The sequence below is a fragment of the Thalassophryne amazonica genome, chromosome 1, assembly GCF_902500255.1.
Source record: "Thalassophryne amazonica chromosome 1, fThaAma1.1, whole genome shotgun sequence".
Lineage (NCBI taxonomy): Eukaryota > Metazoa > Chordata > Actinopteri > Batrachoidiformes > Batrachoididae > Thalassophryne > Thalassophryne amazonica.
In genome coordinates, this window is record NC_047103.1 from 148,687,109 (window position 1) to 148,710,018 (window position 22,910).

The following is a 22,910-nucleotide window of genomic DNA, read 5'->3' on the forward strand; positions in this document are numbered from 1 at the left end:
TCAAAGATTTTTTGGGGGAAGAAAATCGCCCAGCCCTACTGAGCTCTAACAGCAACAGAACCGTAGTGGTATCCGAATCCATTGTAAGCAGAAGATCATTCACCACTTTAGTGAGAGCCGTCTCTGTGGAATGATATTTTCTAAAAGCAGACTGCAGTGGCTCAAAGAGATTATTCTCAGTAAGATAGTCTACAAGCTGCAGTGACACCACTTTTTTCAGAATTTTAGAGAAAGATGATAGATTTGATATCGGCCAATAGTTTGTCAATACAATAGGGTCAAGATTAGGTTTCTTAGTAATGGTTTAATCACTGCAGATTTGAAACATTTAGGAACAGATCCAGATGTTAAAGAAAGATTAATAATTTCCAGCACAGTCGGCCCAAGAGTGGGCCACAGGTCCTTAAACAGTTTTGTTGGTATAGGATCAAATAAACAGGTTGTGCTTTTTGTTGACATTACAAGTTTTGTCAGCATGCCTATCAAATTCTGTAAATCTAGGTAATACCTCAGTAGTGGCGCCCACCTCAATAGCAAGGTGTAGTGGCTGGGTTAAGGCATGCCGGGATATGTTTAACCTGATGACATCTATTTTCTTCCCAAAGTAATCCAGGAAATCTTGTGCTGTAAAAGGAGAGCGAACTACAGGTGGTTGTCCATGCATAAGTGTTGCCACCATGTCGAACAAGAACTTTGAGTTATGCTTGTTTTTGTTGATCAAATCAGAGTAGTAAGTCCGCTTTGTAGCCAGTAATGCATGCTTATAGTCTAAGATAGCATCACGCCAGGCAAGGTGAAATACTTCTAATTTTGAACGACGCCATTTCCGTTCTAGACCTCTTACTTTATGCTTTAGGTCACGCAGATAATCACTGAACCAAGGTGACTGTGATTTGGGGGAGCGCGGTTTTAACACAGGTGGTGCAATCATGTCGAGTGTAGTTTTGAGCACTGAGTTTAAACTATCCATAATCATTGAACCAAGGTGACTGTGATTTGAGGGAGCGAGGTTTTAACACAGGTGGTGCAAACATGTCGAGTGTAGTTTTGAGCACTGAGTTTAAACTATCCACAAGTCTGTCTACTGACTGGGTATTTGTCAAATGTGAAGCTAAGACATCAGGCAGTCTAGCTTCGAGTTCAGTCTTAGTTGAGGAGTTGATGCATCGCCGTAATGATATACGAGGGCTGTCAATAAAGTAACGGTCCTTTTTATTTTTTTCAAAAACTATATGGATTTCATTCATATGTTTTTACGTCAGACATGCTTGAACCCTCGTGCGCATGCGTGAGTTTTTCCACGCCTGTCGGTGACGTCATTCGCCTGTGAGCACTCCTTGTGGGAGGAGTCGTCGAGCCCCTCGTCGGAATTCCTTTGTCTGAGAAGTTGCTGAGACACTGGCGCGTTGTTTGATCAAATTTTTTTCTAAACCTGTGAGACACATCGAAGTGGACACGGTTCGAAAAATTAAGCTGGTTTTCAGTGAAAATTTTAACGGCTGATGAGAGATTTTGAGGTGATTCTGTCGCTTTAAGGACTTCCCACGGTGCGAGACGTCGCTCAGCGCTCTCAGCGGCCGTCGTCAGCCTGTTCAAGCTGAAAACCTCCACATTTCAGGCTCTATTGATCCAGGACGTCGTGAGAGAACAGAGAAGTTTCAGAAGAAGTCGGTTTCAGCATTTTATCCGGATATTCCACTGTTAAAGGAGATTTTTTTTAATGAAAGACGTGCGGACGGGTCCGCGCGTCGGGACGCAGCCGCCGCGACACTCCGCCACAGGAAAAACACCTCTGTTGAAAGCCTTAAGGACAAGTTGGAACATGTCCTGCTGTTAAACAATTCTCATATACTCACTCCACTGAAAGAAAGCCGCCTGGATTTTACAAATGGTTATCAACACGGAGGTGTTTTTGCAGAGGGGATCAGAAGGCTTATTTATATGAATGTTAAAGTCACCAATGATCAGAATGTTATCTACACTAGTTGACAAGTTAGAGATGAACGCACCAAATTCATCTAAGAATTCAGAATACGGGCCAGGAGGCCTATATACAGTGACAACATAATACAACTAATTTTTATTCTTCTGACCTTGGCAATGTTTAATATCCTGAGCAGAGCGGAGAATCAGATGCTCAAACGAGTGATATTAGTAACCCCAACAGCTAATAAGCTAAACCTAGATTTATAAATAAGAGCACCCCCCCGCCTTGCTTCACATCATGAGGGACGTGATTAAATGTACAAGCTGGTGGGCAGGCCTCATTTAAGGGGAGGACAGCTGTAGGTTTAACCCAGGTTTCACACAGCCCAATCATATCTAAGTGATGATCAATAATTAGATCACTGATCAACAATGATTTTGAGGACAGTGATCTTATGTTAATGAGACCCAGTCTAAGGACCTCAGTGGGGTTGACAGTTGAACTGTTTGGGTTTAGGGGTGGTTCAAGACGCCTAGAAGTAGGTTTAGGTTTAAGACATTCCACGCGTGTTGTAGCTAGCAGACACGAAATCTTTGCTATTGCTGGAACAACCACTGGGCCATCCTCAATTTCAACATCATCCAATATAGTAATGGGTATTAAGTTTGGAAAGCATATCCCTCTATGATTTTTATGAACATGACTACGGAAGCAGGCCACAGTCTCAACTTGTTGAAATTCCCTCCCTGGCAAATAAACTGCACTATCACATAGTGGATTTTCTGCACTAAATTCCCCGCTAAGCTAATGGATTCCACACCCACATTTGTCTGTCATAAGCCTTGCAGGGTCTCTAATCACCTGCTCCGTGGCCTGCTGTAGATTCCCAATGTTACCCTCCCTGTAGAGCTCTATCTATGTTCGCAGACAAGATGGCGGCGCCTTCCCCAGTAGGGTGGAGGCCATCCGGCATCAGCAAGCCACGGCGGCCCCAGAACAAAGGCCAGTTATTAATAAAGCTAAAGCCTTGCTGTCTACAAAACTGCACCAGCCACCTATTTAACGATGTCAGCCTGCTAAACGCCTCATCAGTACCCCGGGAGGGGAGGGGACCAGAGACTATTTAATCGATGCCGACACATCTTTCTGGCAAGGTCACAAGTCCTCTCTATGTCCATTTTTGTGACCTCTGAGTGCTTCATCCTGATATCATTGGTGCCAACGTGAATAACTATGTGACTACATCTCATGTCATGTTCCTTTGTCTGTCTTCCCTTCTGCAGCGTCAGATGCAATGTCGGGAGCTCTGGCCCCAGGAATACATTTAACGTCAGCCGGCGTCTGTAACCGGACTTTGTGGGTGATAGAATCCCCTCACTGAAGTCCGGTGTTTCGGCCTGGAGACAGGAGTGGAAGAGAGAATTCACATCTGGCAAATCCAAGGGGGAGAACCGATTCACAGTTCGCACTGGCGAGTGTGATCGGGGTACCACAACCGGGCACCAAGCCCTACGGGGCTTCCTCCGCCTACCCACAGTATTATATTCTTTGTTGTCTTTTATGTCTTCCTGATGTGGACACATTATGTTACACAAACCAGCCGTGGCGCAGTATTACTCTATCAAGGAAGTCGTAATTTTAAAGACACATACTTTATAACATTCTTCTTACCGATATTAATGTTTGCATTACTATTGAGAGAATAACGAACCGGTGAATTCTGTGCTATAATGTTACAAACATTTCACACATAACACAAATACATTATTTAATAAAAATTACCTGTTACAAAACAGGTTAGTTGTCCTCGAGCCAGTAGCGTTACATAACTTTTCACAGTATATTTTCGCTGCGGTGTAGCATTGTGAAAGTATTTCCTTAAAGTAAATCGACGTCGGAACATCAAGTTAAAATAAATGACAACACACGTTCTGGTAATGAATTTCAAAATAAACGCGCCATGTATCTTTCGTGATGCAAATAAATAATTCTATACAGAAGAATATCTAAGCAATTATCTATTGGACACACGTAAAGTTGAAATACACACCCCAATGTTCACAAACTGTAAAGCTTAAGGTTTAATTTTGTTGTACTTTGCCTGTACTTCTGATACTGTTGCGGGTAACTTGACGTGTTAGTCGGCACCGTCGGCATTGGACCAACGCAGGTCGTCGGCAATGACTGCAGCCAATGAGTGTTCAGATTAGACTGTGGGCGAGACCACGTATGAGGATGACGTCATAGTCGATTACATGACGAGTTGACGAAAATAGCATTTAATATTAAAAACAATAATAATAATAACAATAAGGATATACTGTATTTCATAGAAGGCTTTTTCACTGTCATACAAGTTTATTGATATTTTCATTATATTTTTATTATATATTTTTAATGAAAATGGATTCATAGTTTTCAAATGTTTGAAGTGTTATGATTTTGTTTTTGAATTATTTCTGTATTTTCAAATATTCAAATACAGCGTTGATAAGTTTTATTCCCGTAGTTATTCCCGTTGTGCTGTTTTTGTTATTGTTTCTTTGTGGGTGTTTTTTTTTTTTTTTTTTTTTTTTTTTGCTATGGAGGATCAATATTTTTCCAAAAAATTGCTTTGTTTCCGGTGTAAGTTTGGCATTCAGGTGAATTAATTGCACAAGTTTGCACAAGTGTGGGTTTGTGTCATGAGGCTTGTTACATCCGAAGGACATAAAATTATCAGCGTTTATTTATTTGTCTGTCTATCTGTGAGAAGGATTATGTTAAAACTATTGCACGGCATGGAAGAGTCCATTAAATTTTGGAGGTGATCTGGATCTGGATCCTCATTCTGGATCAAGATTTTACTTAGAGATTACATCAAAAGTACTGCACGGATTTTTACGAAATATGCAACACAGATAGATATTAGTGCATGGAAGACTCCACTGAATTTTGGAGGTGATCTGGATCCGGATTCTGGATCAAGAGTTCACTTTATATAGGCTCTATATCTGGCTCAGGATTTGATGGGAGTGATCCGGATCAATATGCAGGTTCTACAGCAGAAAGATATGACATCATAATGTAAAGCCAAGATCAGGAAGACACTATTTTGTTTCAGCTTGTATATTAAATATCAGATTGCAACATATTGATCAGTCAGGCCGTTCTAGATCAGTATGCAATTTTGTATTGTGTTGTGAAGTCCGGATGCAGGTAAAGTCCGGGTCACAATGTGACTCACCTATCTTTTATTTTGAGTCCTCATCAAGCCTTGGTTTTAAAGTGTTTTGATGCAGTCACAATAAAATCTGAGTGTGAGTGAAGGTTAAAGCAGCTGCATTGCTCAGTTGTTAAAAACAACCTCCTGCTTTGCTTCAGTAATGCTCCTGGGGCTGCTGAGTGTGGCTTTCCCATATTGATTTCTTCCAAAGCAGCATTGATAAATCCACCATGTTCCCTGTTGATAAATGGATCAAACTCTGATTGAATCTGATAATAATCAATCCAATAAAGGCCTTTTTTGGGGGGGTTAGGCACTTAAAATTGGTTCACTAAAAAAGTGGACGCTTCCTCTCACTTCGTCTGTGAGGTGGAGCGAGCAGCCAGGGGATCAACACACAGTGCTCTGCTTTTTTTAAACACATGAACACACTGCTTCAAATTCACAATAACACTCTTTTTGGTCATCGATAGTGCACCTGTCTCGCTGTTTGATAGCGTGGACTTGTGGCGATTAAAAACAGCCAGCACGCCTGCTTTCTCTTCATATGTCAGAAAAAAGATTTCAACATCCTATTTTTTGAGGATTTATCAACAGTGAATCATTTTACGAAACAAATGTTTATTGCGTATTTGAGCGTTTTAAAACACTGAATAATTTTAAGAATTCAATGTGTCAAAATATTCAATCAATGAAATCCTTCAGAGAAAAGGATTCATTGTTTTGAAACACTGGACAGGAGAGGTTTATGCCTTTTTTAATAGAGTGGCACAGGGTGCAGGGACGGGGAGAGAGGACAAAGAATCAGCCGGGAAAAGGTGGGGGCGGGCACTGGAAACAGAAAATTGTATCAGAAATAAACACTGTGTTGAAAACTACCTTTGAAGACAGTTTTATATTGAACTTTGTTGCACGGACAAAAATTATTTTTGCACATTTTATTGCTGCGCAGTTTCCTCAACATCCTCCTCTCTGACACCTCCACCACCGACTCCAGCTCAACCCCCAGGACAGACAGACACAGAGCACAGACAGACAGACGCAAAGTCTTTGCAATCCTTGATGGCCATATTTTGGCCTTGGGTAAAAATGTAACGGAATGCTACAATACCCTCGGCCAAATGAACATAAAAATAGGAAACAGAATGTGACCTTTTGACCGCTTAAAATACGTCCAGGTTAGCCATGTTTGAACTTGTCCAAGGTCTGCATCCCAATAATGTTTCCTGGGACTGGAATAGGACTGGACTTATGCTGAGCACAGACAGACGGACAGACGGACGCAAAGTCTTTTTGATACCCGATGGCCATATTTTGGCCTCGGGTAATGAAGTAAACCAATCACATGAGGTAAAGTAACAGCCACACCTTCAAAATAATATTACTTGGAAATTGGGTGGTCTCCTGTGACCACAAGGACAACACTGCAAAAGAAGAAATACCTGAAACTGCAGAGAAGATGCAGATAGCTTTAGTGTCATTAAAATGCCTTTTTGCAAGACTGAACTGGGAAAAAAGGCCTGAGTTGTAGCTTCTTATAATCCCTTCTTACAGTACACACAAAAATGGAAGCATGTGGGGGTTGGCAGAAATAAGCAGTGAAATGGTAAATTACTGCATTTATATACTGCTTTTCCATCTGCATCAGACGCTCAAAGCGCTTTACAATAATGCCTCACATTCACCCCGATGTGAGGGTTCCGCTATATAAGGTACTCACTACACACCGGGAGCAACTAGGGGATTAAGGACATTGCCCAAGGGCCCTTAGTGATTTTCCAGTCAGGCTGAGATTTGAACTGAGGATCCTCTGGTCTCAAGCCCAACACTTAACCACTAGACCATCACCTCCCCTGCAGTGTGTAGTAATAGCTCCTCTGTTGTCTAATCAGGTAAATTCGCCTGTGTTAAACTAACACTGACAGTGTACATATGGTCCCACTAGCACTGTCAGTGTTAATTTAACACTGGTGATTTTATTGTGTATACATGCCCTAAAGATCGGCAGATCTGCTATCAAGTACATTGCAAAGGCAGAAAGTGATCAACCTCAGGCTGCAACCGGTATCACCAGCAACACAAAGTGCATCACCTGCTTCAGGAAACAATTTATTCTGCTGAAACACAGACGAAGACAATTTTTTTTCCGAACATCATTCAGTGTTTTTGGAATGGCCAAAATACTATATGGGCAGCATCAAGTAGCGACATCTAGTGGACATTGGTGTGTTATCCAAAAATAATTCCTGGCTCCACCCCTACACTGTAAAATCATGGATTTATAGCTTATTCCCTCATTATTCCAGGTACCTATCAACTGGATCCATTTGGGAGAGGCTGAGGACATTTTTGGCCAAGTTGTTTGATTGGTTCTGTCCTCTTCCCTCTAGAGGACAGAACCTGAGTTCAGTATGCTCCTTTAAGTATCACCACTATCTTTTCTCCACATTCACTTCCCGTCCAAAGTCCCAAGGTACCTTGTGATAAGACTGACACTGTCGACACCAAAGTCACTCTGCTGTGCACCTCACCGCTCCACCATCTCCAGACGGCCTTCATCCTGACCTTTTGACCCAGGATGGAACGCCTTTACGAGAACGTATACGAGACCCAGAGGTAACGTACGAGAAACCAGTCGCCGACCTCCTATGACCTGTCCTCAGCGCTCTACTCCACCACCATCAGCCACGAACCAGCCCACTAGCATTGAACCTCAGTACGAGAACACCGAGAGGCCGCTGCATGACACTCCCTCCTCGGCCGCTGCTACCATCCCGGATTCCCGCCGAGGAGAGGCGAGGCAGCTCTTCATCTTCATCCTCTTCGTCCTCTTCCTCCTCTTCTTCACATGCTGAAGGGTCAGAGAAAGAGGAGAGAGAAGAGATAGAGGAGCACAGCAGGGAAGAAGAGAAGAAGGTAGAGGTGGAGGAAAGCAGCAATGAGCTGAAGTGGGAGAGCGGATCTCCAGAGGCGGCAGAGCTCGGATCACGCAGGTCATCTTCATCATCATCGTCTTCATCCTCCTCTGAGAAAGAGGAAGATGATAAGAAGCCTGAAAAAGATGGACCAGAAATTGTGCTGTTTACAAAGGTAAGGGAGAGATGAGTTACCTTAAAGGGGTCACGTGATGTGAAATTTATTTTTATTTATTGGTGAGAGAGTGAAATTGTTGGAGTTTTAAATAAAGCATCCTCAAACTTTCATGATTCTGCATCTGTGTGTGTAGAAATTCACTGGCTACAAGCAAAATTTAGGCCTGAAATGTATTGTTTTAATCTTCTGTGACATATGCCCACATTTGAGTTCCTGCTTCTTTTGTGAGACACACCTACTGTGTTTGTGGTCTGTGAGACACGCCCACACAGTCTGACACAGACAATACAATAAATAAAATAAAAATAGGTGCCATTTAAAAAAAACAAAAACAAATCTATGATTATAATGTTTTGACATGAACTATGTCAACAACCCATATTTCATCCTTGACAAATTAGAAAAAAGTTATGAGACAGTTTTTGAGAAATTGCCTCTAAGTGCTCAAATGGCTATTTTCGTCATAAAAATGGTACCATTTCCAAGCGAGCAAATCTGCAAATATGATTTTTACACGGGAAAAATGTCAATGACCCATATTACACTATAGGTGTCAACCTGACTCCAGAAAGGGCAAAGAGAGTCCAGGTTTATTTCAGATGATTAACAGCAGACGGGATGAGTTCATCAGTGAAATCACCTGGTGGAGTTGGTGGTTACAAAGAAACCTGCACCCTCTTTGCCCTTTCTGGAGTCAGGTTGACACCTACCTACCCAATTCCAATGAAGTTGGGACGTTGTGTAAAATGTAAATAAAAACAGAATACAATGATTTGCAAATCCTCTTCAACCTATATTCAATTGAATACACCACAAAGACAAGATATTTAATGTTCAAACTGCTAAACTTTACTGTTTTTGTGCAAATATTTGCTCATTTTGAAATGGATGCCTGCAACACGTTTCAAAAAAGTTGGGACAGTGGTATGTTTACCACTGTGTTACATCACCTTTCCTTCTAACAACACTCAATAAGCATTTGGGAACTGAGGACACTAATTGTTGAAGCTTTGTAGGTGGAATTCTTTCCCATTCTTGCTTGATGTACGACTTCAGTTGTTCAACAGTCCGGGGTCTCGGTTGTCGTATTTTGCACTTCATAATGCGCCACACATTTTCAATGGGCGACAGGTCTGGACGGCAGGCAGTCAAGTCTAGTACCCGCACTCTTTTACTATGAAGCCACGCTGTTGTAACACGTGCAGAATGTGGCTTGGCATTGTCTTGCTGAAATAAGCAGGGATGTCCCTGAAAAAGACGTTGCTTGGGTGGCATCATGTGTTGCTCCAAAACCTGGATGTACCTTTCAGCATTGATGGTGCCATCACAGATGTGTAATTTGCCCATGCCATGGGCACTAACACACCCCCATACCATCACAGATGCTGGCTTTTGAACTTTGCACTGGTAACAAGTTGGGTGGTCTTTTTCCTCTTTTGTCTGGAGGACATGACGTCCATGATTTCCAAAAACAATTTGAAATATGGACTCATCAGACCACAGCACACTTTTCCACTTTACGTCTGTCCATTTCAATGAGCTTGGGCCCAGAGAAGGCGACGGCATTTCTGGATGTTGTTGATGTTTGGCTTTCGCTTTGCACGGTAGAGTTTTAACTTGCACTTGTAGATGTAGTGACGAACTGTGTTAACTGACAGTGGCTTTCTGGAGTGTTCCTGAGCCCACGCGGTAAGATCCTTTACACAATGATGTCGTTTTTTAATGCAGTGCCGCCTGAGGGATCGAAGGTCACGGGCTTTCAGTGTTGGTTTTCAGCCTTGCTGCTTACATGTAGAAAGTTCTCCAGATTCTCTGAGACTTGTGATTATATTATGGACTGTAGATGATGGAATCCCTAAATTCCTTGCTATTGAACATTGAGAAATATTGTTCTTAAACTGTTGGACTATTTTTTCACACAGTTGTTCACAAAGTGGTGATCCTTGCCCAATCTTTGCTTGTGAACGGCTGAGACTTTTGGAGATGCTCCTTTTATGCACAGTCATGACACTCACCTGTTTCCAATTAGGTGTTCTTTGAGCATTCATCAACTTTTCCAGTCTTTTGTTGCCCCGTCCCAACTTTTTTGAAATGTGTTGCAGGTATCCATTTCAAAATGAGCAAATATTTGCACAAAAACAATAAAGTCTATCAGTGTGAACATTAAATATCTTGTCTTTGTGGTGTATTCAGTTGAATATAGGTTGAAGTAAGTAAGTCCCTTCGGCTGCTCCTTGTTTGCACTCGGGGTCGCCACAGCAAATCCAAGGTGGATCTGCATGTTGAATTGGCACAGGTTTTATGCCGGATGCCCTTCCTGATGCAACTCCACATTACATGGAGAAATGTGGCAGGAGTGGGATTTGAACCCGGAGCCTTCTGAACTGAAACCAAGCACATTAACCACTTGGCGAGGATTTGCAAATCATTGTATTCTGTTTTTATTTACATTTTACACAATGTCCAACTTCATTGGAATTGGGGTTGTATGTATCATGCCCTTGCCAAATTAGAAAAAAAGTTATCAGACTGTTTTTGAGATATCGCAATGAACGAATGACACCGACAGCTATGACGAGCATTGTACCACGACATAGGGTTAGTGACCTATCAGCCAGTAGCCCAAAAAGACAAAAGAACACTTTAGGGTCTGTAAAGCAGTAATATTATAAGGAGAGCATAAATAAGTTTGAAAATGATTACTAAACCACTACACTAGCTTGGTGCACGCAACTGCCCAGGTGCCATGTGAGAGGAAGTATGGGTCAGGAAGCATAATGACACAGCAGCAAACCAGTCTGTCAACTACGTAGAGCTTCTCATTTTAGAGCGCTTTATTCCGACGTCTGCTACGTCTGCTGAAGCCTGAAGAGTTTTGTGGGACACAACCCTTCAACAGGTGCAGACCCTGAATTGGAACACAGCCTCAGTGGGTGTGGTTTCAGACCAACAGGATGTCTAACTACCCTGTTTCAAGCATTAATTTTGCTTGCAGCAGGGTGCATCCTACACCCAAAGACCTAGAATGGTGGGACTTTGAAGGAGTTCAACATGAAACCCAAGCATCTCTAACTCTGAAAGGTAGAAAAAATTAATTTCGCTCAATAATACCCCTTTAAGGGGCTACTGTTCTGAGTTGCCTTTCTCTGTCTTTCAGACCTCATAAATCTCATATCTTGCACTCACACTCATATCAGCTGTTTGTGAGCGACTGTGTAGCAAGGTCAATGATTATCATCTCATGTGTACTTGTTGCATTCACACCAGGGGTTAAAAATCAGATACGTGCAACACTATGAGCTGTTATCTGGTCCACGTTACACACATTAAGTTTATTAATAGGTGTGTCGTATCTTTGGCATGGTTGTACTGGTTCTAAATAAAAAGTGATCTGACAAGAATGTTCTGACTGAGTGTTGGGACAGTTGAGGTTGATTCCTGCTGCAGGAGGACCATGTACATTTCAGACTGAGTCCTCTTAAAGCTATAGTTAAATTGTTTGTACATATTTAATATATAACACCGTTGCAAGAATTAGAAAATGTATGCATTTTAATGACCTCAACAAGGAAGTTAAGTATATATATAATTTCATCATCAGCCTCCACAAACTTATCTATTTTATCAAGAGGAAGAACTCATTAAAGGTGGTTTATTGTACAAAATTTGCTTTTGAGATTTCACAGTTAAATATTGGTGGTGTTTTATGTTAAACATTCACAAAGTTTTATAATACAACTTCTTAGCATGTAGAAACTATGCTGCTATGTGCAATGTTTAGCATTGAATTGGCTCATTTCAGGTTTCTGTGACATATGTCCCACTGAGTCAGTGCGTCTGCAATAGGTGGGGCTTAAAAACAGCCCATTTGGGGTTTTCACGTATCCCATAATCGCTTGCGCGCCAGAAAGTCGCTGCAGTCAAAACAACATAAAGAATCCACATGGTGACAATTGTAAATGAATATTATACTACAAAAATGTAAGTTTTTTATGCTTTTCGTCACGTTAATAAGAGACTGCTGCATGATATCCTGAAAACCTGCTAAAACAATTATAACAAATAATCCGTGTCTGCTATGTTTAATGTGCGTGGAATTTAATAAGCGCAAACCGAATTTCAGACATATTATGTATATATATTAGTCTGGAACAAAGATGGCAAACAGTGTTGTAAAGAACAATAATCAAGATGTTAAAGAGCAAACTTCACTTTCCCCCAGCACGACAGGAGGCGAGTGTAGCTCACAGCAGCTTCCATTGAAAATAACGGAGAGACAGCCTGTGATTCTTGCATGTTTACATAAAACAAACACAATAACAACATCTATAAACCCAGAGAATATATTCACGAGAGTTTTAGGCACAATATAAAATAGTTTTATGTTGCGATGTTAATGGTGTTGTCCGTGTGCAGTGGTTAAAGTGCAGCGTGATCAGAGTGTCTCAATGCAGTTCTCAATGTTACTGAGATCTCGCAGCGCGGCGAACTCTCTGAGGTTTTGCGGGATTTGAAACCTGAAAAGCCTCAATATCTTTTTCTTTCTTTTTTTTTTTTGTATTGTTTTGAAGAGTGTTTGTGCAAACTACCTATACAGTATCTCCCAAAATTACTTTATAGTTGTATGGAGATATCTTTTCTATTGCGGCAGAATAATGGTGTGGATTGGTAGTGGCCACTAGGGGGTACTAAAGCTGACTGAAAGTTTTTTTTTTTTTTTCGGAAAAGTTTATTAATGAAACATGGCCCCTGTGATGTACTGATAAAAAATATATACAGTGCATCTGAAAAGTATTCAGAGGCCTTCAACATTTTGTTATGTTACAGTCTTATTCCAATGTGGAGCAAATTCTTTTTTCCCTCAAAATTCTGCTTACAACACCCCATAATGACAACATGAAAAAGTTATTTTGAAATTTTCACAAATTTGATTAAAAATAAAACTAAGAAATCATGTGTGCATAAGTATTCATACCCTACTTTGTTGATGCACCTTTGGCAGCAATTACAGCCTCAATTGTTCTTGAATATGATGTCACAAGCTTGGTGCACCTTTGGGCAGTTTTGCCGATTCCTCTTTGCAGCACCTCTCAAGCTCCATCAGGTTGGATGGGGAGCGTCGGTGCGCAACCATTTTCAGATCTCTCCAGAGATGTTCAATTGGATTCAGGTCTGAGCTCTGGCTGGACCACTCAAGGACATTCACAGAGTTGTCCTGAAGTCACATATGTGATATCTTGGCTGTGTGCTTAGGGTCATTGTCCTGCTGAAAGATGAACCGTCGCGCCAGTCTGAGGTGAAAAGCGTTCTGGAGCAGGTTTACATGCAGGATGTCTCTCTACATTGATGCATTCATCTTTCCCTCAATCCTGACAAGTCTCCAGGTTCCTGCCAATGAAAAACATCACCACAGCATGATGCTGCTATCACCATGCGTCACTGTAGGGATGGTATTGGCTAAGTGATGAGTGGTGCCGGGTTTCCGGAGTGCAATCTTTGTCTCATCAGACCAGAAAATTTTGTTTCTCCTGGTCTGAGAGTCCATCAAGTGCCTTTTGGCAAACTCCAGGCAGGCTGCCATGTGCCTTTTACTCAGGAGTGGCTTCCATCTGGCCACTCTACCATACAGGCCTGATTGGTGGATTGCTACAGAGATGGTTGTCCTTCTGGAAGGTTCTCCTCTCTCCACAGAGGAATGCTGGAGCTCTGACAGAGTGACCATTGGATTCTTGGTCACCTCCCCGACTAAGGTCCTTCTCCCCAGATTGCTCAGTTTATATGGACGACCAGCTCTAGGAAGAGTCCTGGTGGATCCAAACGTCTTCAATTTATGAATGATTGAGGCCAATGTGCTCATTATGGCCTTCAAAGCAGCAGAAATGTTTCTGTACCCTTCCTCAGATTTGTGCCTTGAGACAATCCTGTCTCGGAGGTCTACAGACAATTCCTTTGACTTCATGCTTGGTTTGTGCTCTAACATGCACTGTCAGCTGTGGGACTTTATATGTAGACAGTTGTGTGTATTTCCAAATCATGTCAACCAAATTTACCCCAGATGACTCAAATTAAGCTGTAGAAACATCTCAAGGATCATCAGTGGAGACAGGATGCACCTGAGCTCAATTTTGAGCTTCATGGCACAGGCTGTGAATACTTATGTACATGTGATTTCTTTGTTTGTTTGTTTTTATTTTTTAATAAATTTGCAAAAATCTAAAAAAAAAAATCTTTTTTCACATTGTCATTATGGGGTACTGTGCGTACAATTTTTATGGAAAAAAATGAATTTAATGCATTTTAGAATAAGGCTGTAACAAAAAAATATAACACAATGTTAAAATACATTAAAATACAGCCGTATGAGCATACATCTGGACCTATGCTGAGCATAGATGAATGAATGGACAGACAGATGGACGGACCCAAGGCCTTCGCAATACCCCATGGCCATATTTTGGCCTCAGGTAAAAATGTGTAAAATGTGCAGCGCTGTGAATACTTTGTTTACGTACTGTATATATTAACGTCATCATGGAAGAAGTATTGGAAAAGCAGTCCAGTCTTTGCTGGTATAATTCTGTATCAGGTTTTTTTTTAAATATATCAGATAATCATTGTACCTCCGCCCACACCCAAAGAAATGAACTCCATTTATTACAATTTTTGTCGTCTACACTAAAGTCCATTTGTGCTATGTACACTGTGGTCATAAATCTGACACTTTGAACTCAGAATCATCATAAATCAGAGTATCGCAGTACAGAGTTCATTCTTTATTTGCGTTATATTACGTATTGAGTAACTCAGATCTGCTATTGACAGCTTTAAAGGGCCACACCGCCTTGTTAAATCTAAAATGTTTCAATTCTTTAGAATGTCTAATGAAATGTTAACAGTTGCAATAAGAACCAAAAGTTCAAAGTGAGTCAGTGTGAAAAATTAGAAAAGATGATGGATAAAGTTTAAACTTTGAACTTGAACTTTGAATGAGAAGATGGATTTCATTTTTGAAGTCCTCCTGGATTATTCCACACAGTACTGGCATAAATTAAGGCTTTTGTACCGTTTGAAAACGCTCAACACTAAATGAACAATTGCTGCAAAAAATGATTTCCAATTTAAAAACAATTTAGCACATCATTGTAATTCATTATTTTTGACATACTTGAAAGGCTTATTGAAATGATTACTTCCATATATTATTTAACATTTTCTACATTCACAATCAAATTAAGTTGTTTCTTTATAAATTGCTTCAGTATTCCAAAATCCCTGAAACACTTGATACATTAGCATCAGCATCTAATGTTTCACTGTTCTGAAACATTAGACGTACTGTATTGCTTACTGTTTCAAAAATTAATTCACTGGTTTGAAGTGTTTGGAACACTAAGCAACTGCTTCAAGAAATGACTTAATGTTTTGTAACACTTAAATTTCAATCATTCCCACTGAAAACAAAAAACTTTTTCAAAATGCTCAAAAATAAATCAAATCAAATAAAATAACAAAAAAAATTAAATGTTTGCTTCAGAATATTAGTCTGTCCTTTGAAACAATTGAAGTTCTAAGTAAAAAAAAAATTGCTTCAGAAAGTGATTCATCATTTGAAGCTCTGAAACATAAACAATCGCCATCAAGAAATGATTCAATGTTTTGTTACACTCAAAATTAAAGAAGCACTTTATAAAACAATCCGGTGTGTTAAAATGCTTGAAACACTAAATGAAACAAATGCTTCTGAAAATTATTCACTATTTCAAAATGTTCAAAAGATGAAATGCTTTAGAACATACTCGTATTCACCATTTTGACTCAGCTGAAACATTAAATTAAACACAATTTTCAACAAATGTTTCACAGTTTCATGACACTCAAAACATTAAATGGTTGCTTTATAAAAGTGTTCTGTAATTTGGAATTACACATTTGTTTCAAAATATTATTCACTGCTTTGGCACAGCTGAAATCCTACGCGAAATAATTGCTTCAGGAATGACGTTCTTTAAACAAATCTACATCTGAATTGATCCACTTTTGTGACCCAAAATTAAACTGACTACTTTGTAAAACAATTCAGTGTCTGAAAATTTTGAAACACTAAATCAAACATTTGGTGCAAAAGATTATTTGCTGCCTTGAAACATTTGAAATAATAAATGAAATAATCACTTCAGAAATTGAATAACAATTTTGTAACATTCAAAACTAAATTAAACAACTGCATTGTTAAACAATTTAATGTCTTATAATGCTTGAAACATTAAATGAAACATTTACTGCATAACACTATTCCCTGCTTTGAAATATTAGTCACTCACTCACTCATCTTCAACTACTTATCCGAGATCGGGTCGTGGGAGCAACAGCTCCAGCAGGGGACCCCAAACTTCCCTATCCCAGGCCACATTAACCACCTCTGATTGGTGGATCCTGAGGCGTTCCCAGGCCAGTGTGGAGATATAATCTCTCCGCCTAGTCCTGGATCTTACCTGGGGTCTCCTCCCAAATGGATGTGCCTGGAACACCTCCCTAGGGGAGCATCCTTATCAGATGCCCGAACCACCTCAGCTGCCTCCTTTCAACGCAAAGGAGCAGCGGCTCTACTCCGAGCTCCTCATGAATGACTGAGCTTCTCACCTTATCTCTAAGGGAGACACCAGTCACCCTCCTGAGGAAACCCATTTCAGCTGCTTGTACCCGTGATGTAGTCCTTTCGGTCATGACCCAACCCTCCTGACCATAGGTGAGGTGAGGTACCTTGCAACTGACTCTGGAGTCAGTTGGAGGGCTTCCCTGACCACAGGTGTCCACCACGGTGTTCAAGGGTTGCCACTCTTTGAGGCATCTAAGATATTCAGGCCACAGCTCCCCGCTACAGCTTCAGCAATGGAAGCTTTGAATATTGCCCATTCTGGTTCAACGCTCCCAACCTCCACATGGATGCTAGAAAAGCTCTGCCGGAGGTATAAGTTAAAAATCTGTCAGACAGTGGGCTCCTCCAGATGTTCACAGTAAATGGACTACATTTATATATAGCGCTTTTCCATCTGCAAAGGGCTTCTCACATCAATGCCTCACATTCACCCCAATGTGAGGCTGCTGCCATGCAAGGCGCTCACTACACACAGGGAGCAACTAGGGGATAAAGGACCTTGCCCAAGAGCCCTTAGTGATTTTCCAGTCAGGCTGGGATTTGAGCCAAGGATCCAAGACCAGGTCTGTCCAAAGTCCTTCCCCACCCTCTGATCCAACTCATCACCAGATGGTGATCAGTTGACAGCTCTGCCTCTGTCTTCACCCGAGTGTCCAGAACAAGCAGCCACAGATCAAATGATACAATCACAAAATCAATCATCAACCTTCGGCCTAGGGTGCTCTGGTACCATGTACACTTATGAGCATCCTTATGTTCAAACATGGTGTTTGTTTTGGACAGTCCGTCAGTATCACAGAAGTCCAATAACAAATGACTGCACAGGCTTAGATCAGGGAGGTCATTCCTCCCAGTCACACCTCTCCAGGTGTCTGTGTCATTGCCCACATGTGTGTTGAAGTCCCCCAGCAGAACATTGGAGCCTTCCACTGGAACTCCATACAGGGCTCCATTCAGGGACTCCAAGAAGGCCGAATACTCCGAACTGCTGCTTGGTGCATACGCACAAACAGCAGTCAGAGTCCCACCCCCCCTCGCCACCCAAAAGTGCAGGGAGGCGACCCTCTCATCTACCGGGGTAAACTCCAATGTAGTTGCACTCAGCCGGGGAGTCATGAGTATCCCCACGCCTGCCCAGCGCCTCACAACCCGGACAACTTCAGAGAAGAATAAGGTCTAACTCCTATCAAGAAGAGTGGTTCCAGAGCTGAGACTGTGCATGGAGGCAAAGCTCATCAAAACTATCTGGTAGCCTGCCACCTCCCACACGTACTCCGGCTCCTTCCTCCACAGCGAGGTGACATTCCATGACCCCAGAGCTAGCTCCTTCCTTGTCTGTCAAGGCCCTTGACTTTCACTGCCACCCATGTGACAACGCACCCCATGGAAATATAGACTGGAATGGACGTGCGCACCTCAATCTCTTAGTGTCGCTCAGGACAGGAAGGTGCCATTACTAAGGGTGGAGATGTGCAGATCATCAATAATAAACTGACCGCTTTTTTTGCACTAGTGTCGCTATTTCTTAAAGGATTTTAATAAATATAGGTGTTGTGTGGGCTGTCAGAAGAAGAGGTACTGCTGCCCCACCACCAGAGGGCGCCCTGCCTGAAGTGCGGGCTTCAGGCACGAGAGGGCGCTGCCGCCACGGACACAGCCGGGAGTGACAGCTGTCACTCATTATTTCCTGACAGCTGTCACTCATTCATGCTTCATCATCTCACTCCATAAAACCCAGACGTCATCTCCACCTCATCGCCGAGATATCGTACTTCTATGGAGGTAACCTTCTCAGCCTGCAGATTCAGATAAGTGGTTACGCAGACGCTGCACGAGTGTGTGGTAGAGGTGGAGGTGGCATTCCCACTGTTGTTGTTACGGGGTGTACACACACCCACACTTGACTGTCTTTGTTCTTCGCCAGCAGTACCGGATCCGACAGTCGGGGACGGTGATCACCTGGGAATTCGGGACTTGGCGGCTCCAGTATTCACCAGGTTCGGTGGCGGCGGAAATCGTGTGGTTCCGGCTCTTCTCAGGACAGACGTCTTCTATCCTCGAGCCTGCCCACACGTCACCTTTGTGGATTGACTGTTATCAGATTCTGAGATTGTCTGTATATTCGTTGTGCACCTTCACAACATTAAATTGTTACTTTTTGGCTCATCTATTGACCGTTCATTTGCGCCCCCTGTTGTGGGTCCGTGTCACTACACTTTCACAACAATAGGCTTGTTTTAAAGCCCTTTGAAAGCTCTTTCCAATGAACCTCTGCATGTGTGAGTGGAAAAAAAAAACAACTTTTATGTAAAATGTAGAAATTTGAGGAAATTATGACAAACTGTGATGATTTTCTCACTCTACTGTCGCTATTTGTTAACAGATTTTAATAAAAGTAGGCTTGTTTTAAAGCCCTTTAATTGCTCTTTCTAATAAACCCATACGTGCCAGGGTAGAAAAAAAATGTTTTATGTAAAGTGTGGAAATTTGGGGAATTTACTGTTTTTTTTTTTTGTTTTTCGTTTTTATTTCCTGTCATCATAATTCTTGATGGATTTTTATAAATGAAGCCTTGTAAGTTGTATTCAAGCTGATTAAAAGCTCGGATAAAAAAATCTTTATGTATTAAAATATAAATCTGAAGTATGCCTTGCCATTGTGGTCAATTACCTTGCTGCTTTTTCCACTGTAATATTACTGCTAGTCTTTTAATGACAACAATATATATATATGATTTTTACTAAGCAGATATAAAGCCATTCACCATCCCTGGTTCTCAAGACCAGGCACCTAAGTGGCTCTACTCTACTCTTTTCTACTCTCCTATTTTACTCTTCCTTTTTAGATATTTAGATATACCTTTATATACTAGCATAGTTCCACCTTACAATTGGAATATAATATATAAGATATACCTTACTTATTAAACAACTGCAAGTATATATATATATATATATATATATATACACACATTTTTTGTTTGTTTTGTTTGTATGCATGTGAACACAGCTTAATGAAAAGAACTTATGCTGTTGAATTATAGTCTCAGTATATCGATATTAAATTGCGACATAACTTTAAAATAGACACTTGTTTTACATAGTTACATTAAGGCTATTGTACAGTTCATTTTAGTATTCGAGAATTTGTTTTTGTAGTTCGTGCTGTTGATGGTGAAGCACTGGCTGCCTTTTTTCCCCTTATTTCACTTCTGTTGAACTGGCTCAAGGCACTCTCTCCACCCTTAGTAATGGCCGCCGTGCAGCACGCCGCTAGTCACATGACGTCCATTCCAGTCTCTATTTCCAATACGCACCCTACCCCAGCAGTCCCCCTGTGTCAACATTGCCTTTTCGGGCTGTGCCCAGCCAGGCTCCGTGGCAAGCCCAGCCACCAGGCGCTCACTGACGGGCTCTCTGTCCAGGTCTGGCTCCAGACAGGGGCCCCAGGCTTCCTCCGGGCTGGGTCACGTTTCCTCCTCCTCATTTTTTCATGGAATCATTGTGCACCTTTCTTAGTCTGGCCCCTCGCCGGAGACCAATTTGCCAGGGGAGACCCTACCAGGAGCATGAAGGCTTCAGACAACACAGCTCTCGGGTTCATAGCAACCCAATCTCACACAAACCTCGATAAGGTGATGGTTCCCGGAGAGGCATTTTAAATACTAAATGAAGTAATCACTTCAGAAATTGAATAACCATTTTGTAACATTCAGATTTCAATTAACCCCTTCTAAGCCTGTATACCCCATCCATGGGAAATTTCACTTATTAGTGAGATACTGACAAGCCAAAATAAGGCAGGTGGTAGGGGGTTAAACTGCTACATCAAATTGTTTTGTAAAACAGTTTGATGTCTTAAAATACTTGAGACACTAATTGAAACATTTACTGCATAACACTATATTCCCTGCTATGAAACATTTGAAATACTAAATGAAGTATTCATTTCAGAAACTGAATAACCATTTTGTAACACTCAGAATTCAGTATAACAACTGCTTTGTAATACAGTTCATCATCTTAAAATGCTTGAAATACTAAATTAATCATCTACTGTAGATCAACTGAATTTCAAGGGAGATGTGCCTGCTGGAGGCGCTATAGGGCTGGCTCATTCAAAGAATGTGTGAACAGATTTGCAATGACAAATGACAATTTTCTCCTGAAGGTCTGATGTTATGTGTAGGACGCAGGACGGAGAACCGACCAGCATTTGAAGGACCCAGTATGAAATAAGCAGAGCACGGTACAAAGGATAACAAAATTTAATGACATAACAGTGACGTGCTAAATACAACAAATGAGTGCGCGGTCTGCGAGGTGGAGATGACGGTGTGCTCCCAGCAGCACTAACGGTCCGGAGCCAGAAACAGTTCGGACCCAAGGACCCCGCTGACACCCCCCAGGTGGCAGCGACAAACCGAGTCTGTGAAAGAAGAACCATCATGTGAGTCCACACTCCACACACAGAGAGACCACTCAAAGGTGTACATAAACAGCAAACACTTCCTGGCTTAATTACTAATCAGCTTCCCACCCTGCAGGCATGGAACACCCTGTTCACCTACTCAACTGCAGTGGAAGCTGATTAAACGACTAACATAACAGCTCAATATAATAAGGTGTGAGGGACACCACATTTACTGACTGTACTAATGTTAGTCACAAAACCTAACGTACCTCAGGAAGTGTGCTGACGAGCGTGAGACCTCACCCCCTCCTCTTTCACAGACCATGGCATCAAACCTGGATGTTCTCTGCATCCATAATGATGAGATGGCTCTCAAGACGACGATCTCACCCGTCTGGTCACAAGGTCGAGTCTCTGGCAAATACACACTGTGTACTCCAGACTTAAATGCCACCATGCTCCAATCCGTGTAGATGCACCACAGCTGTGAGTCCTGACGAGCTGCACATGATCAGCCTCAGGTGATCAGGGTGAGGTCCTGATAACTCAGCCACACAGCCACTCAGTCCTAAACGCGTGCCACCTGGAAGGAAAAACAAAAGACAGAAACAGAAGACAGAAACAAAAAGCAGCCAGGCACCCCCAACCATACAACAGTCTGGTGGAACTACTGAAATTCTGGGTGGAACTACAGCCCCATAAAGCCCTAATGTTGAGCCACCTATGGCATGAATACACCCTCCTATAGCAGCAGTTGAGTTTGGGTGATATAGAGGAGACAGTGGCTCTTCGAATCACACCCGCTTGCATCAGTCAGAACTGAAAGAAGCAGTGGAGGGCACACTTGGGTGCCTAAACTGCCCCTGACTCCCTCCTGAGCCCCCCACCACCTCTCTTCCTACAGGGGTTATTTTGGACTGACACCATTGAGTTCCACACTGCCATCCCACACACACTCTCCCTCCCTCTTTACTTCTTACACTCTGCTGACACACTAGTAGAGCTGCTGCAAGACCAAATGGACTTTACCTCATGGACCAGGAGTAGAATCTGCTGAAAAAGCTGAGACACAGACAGGCACATCTGCACACTTGCTCAGACAAACTAAACATCTTTCTTTTCTGATCATGACGGATACTGCAGCCGATGATGACAAGGACCCGGATATCGAGTTATTTGTTAAGGTAGGGCCATTTGTGTGCATAAAAATGTGTGCATTTTGCACATTCTGTAGTGCATATGGAAGAACCTGCAAAATGCATGTGTGTTGTGGTGAAGTCAGGGCACCTTTAAATGGGTGTTTGCCATGTTGTTGTTTGTGCACGCTGATTTTCCATGTGTTAACCTGATACCCACGAGCACAGCCAATCTCTCTCTGTTTAGTCAGTCACATCCTCTGAATTATTACTGGGGCCCTATCAGTATTGGCAGCAGAGGTTATGACACACGTTGGTGTGTGCTTACTGTACATGCTTTTGTGATATTGTTTGCTCAAAATAAAAAAAATAAAAAAAAGTCCTCCAAGATGTTTGTCACCTGTGGTGCTCCAACGAATGAAGTATTTAATGTTGTCTTCTTTTAAAGTTAATCTGTTCACACTTCTGCATGTTCATTAA

General features: G+C 41.8%; 2 protein-coding genes across 3 annotated transcripts in view; one reads left to right on the plus strand and one right to left on the minus strand.

The window, feature by feature from the left end:
* The window catches only part of enpp4 (ectonucleotide pyrophosphatase/phosphodiesterase 4), a 21,549-nt gene extending 17,734 nt beyond the window's left edge, over window positions 1-3,815 (minus strand). Inside the window, exon 1 of the mRNA XM_034175727.1 lies at window positions 3,710-3,815. The gene's annotated coding sequence lies outside the window, so the exon portion shown is untranslated. The remainder of the gene's footprint in view (window positions 1-3,709) is intronic.
* Window positions 3,816-7,620: 3,805 nt separating this feature from the next.
* The window catches only part of clic5a (chloride intracellular channel 5a), a 31,647-nt gene continuing 16,357 nt past the window's right edge, over window positions 7,621-22,910 (plus strand). The window contains exon 1 of one of the 2 annotated variants that reach the window (XM_034175736.1): window positions 7,621-8,222. In XM_034175736.1, the coding sequence (XP_034031627.1) occupies window positions 7,875-8,222 (348 nt within the window). In that variant the 5' untranslated portion in view covers window positions 7,621-7,874. Of the gene's footprint in view, window positions 8,223-22,247; window positions 22,479-22,910 lie in introns of those variants that run through there. The other variant, XM_034175743.1, reaches the window with a different exon arrangement.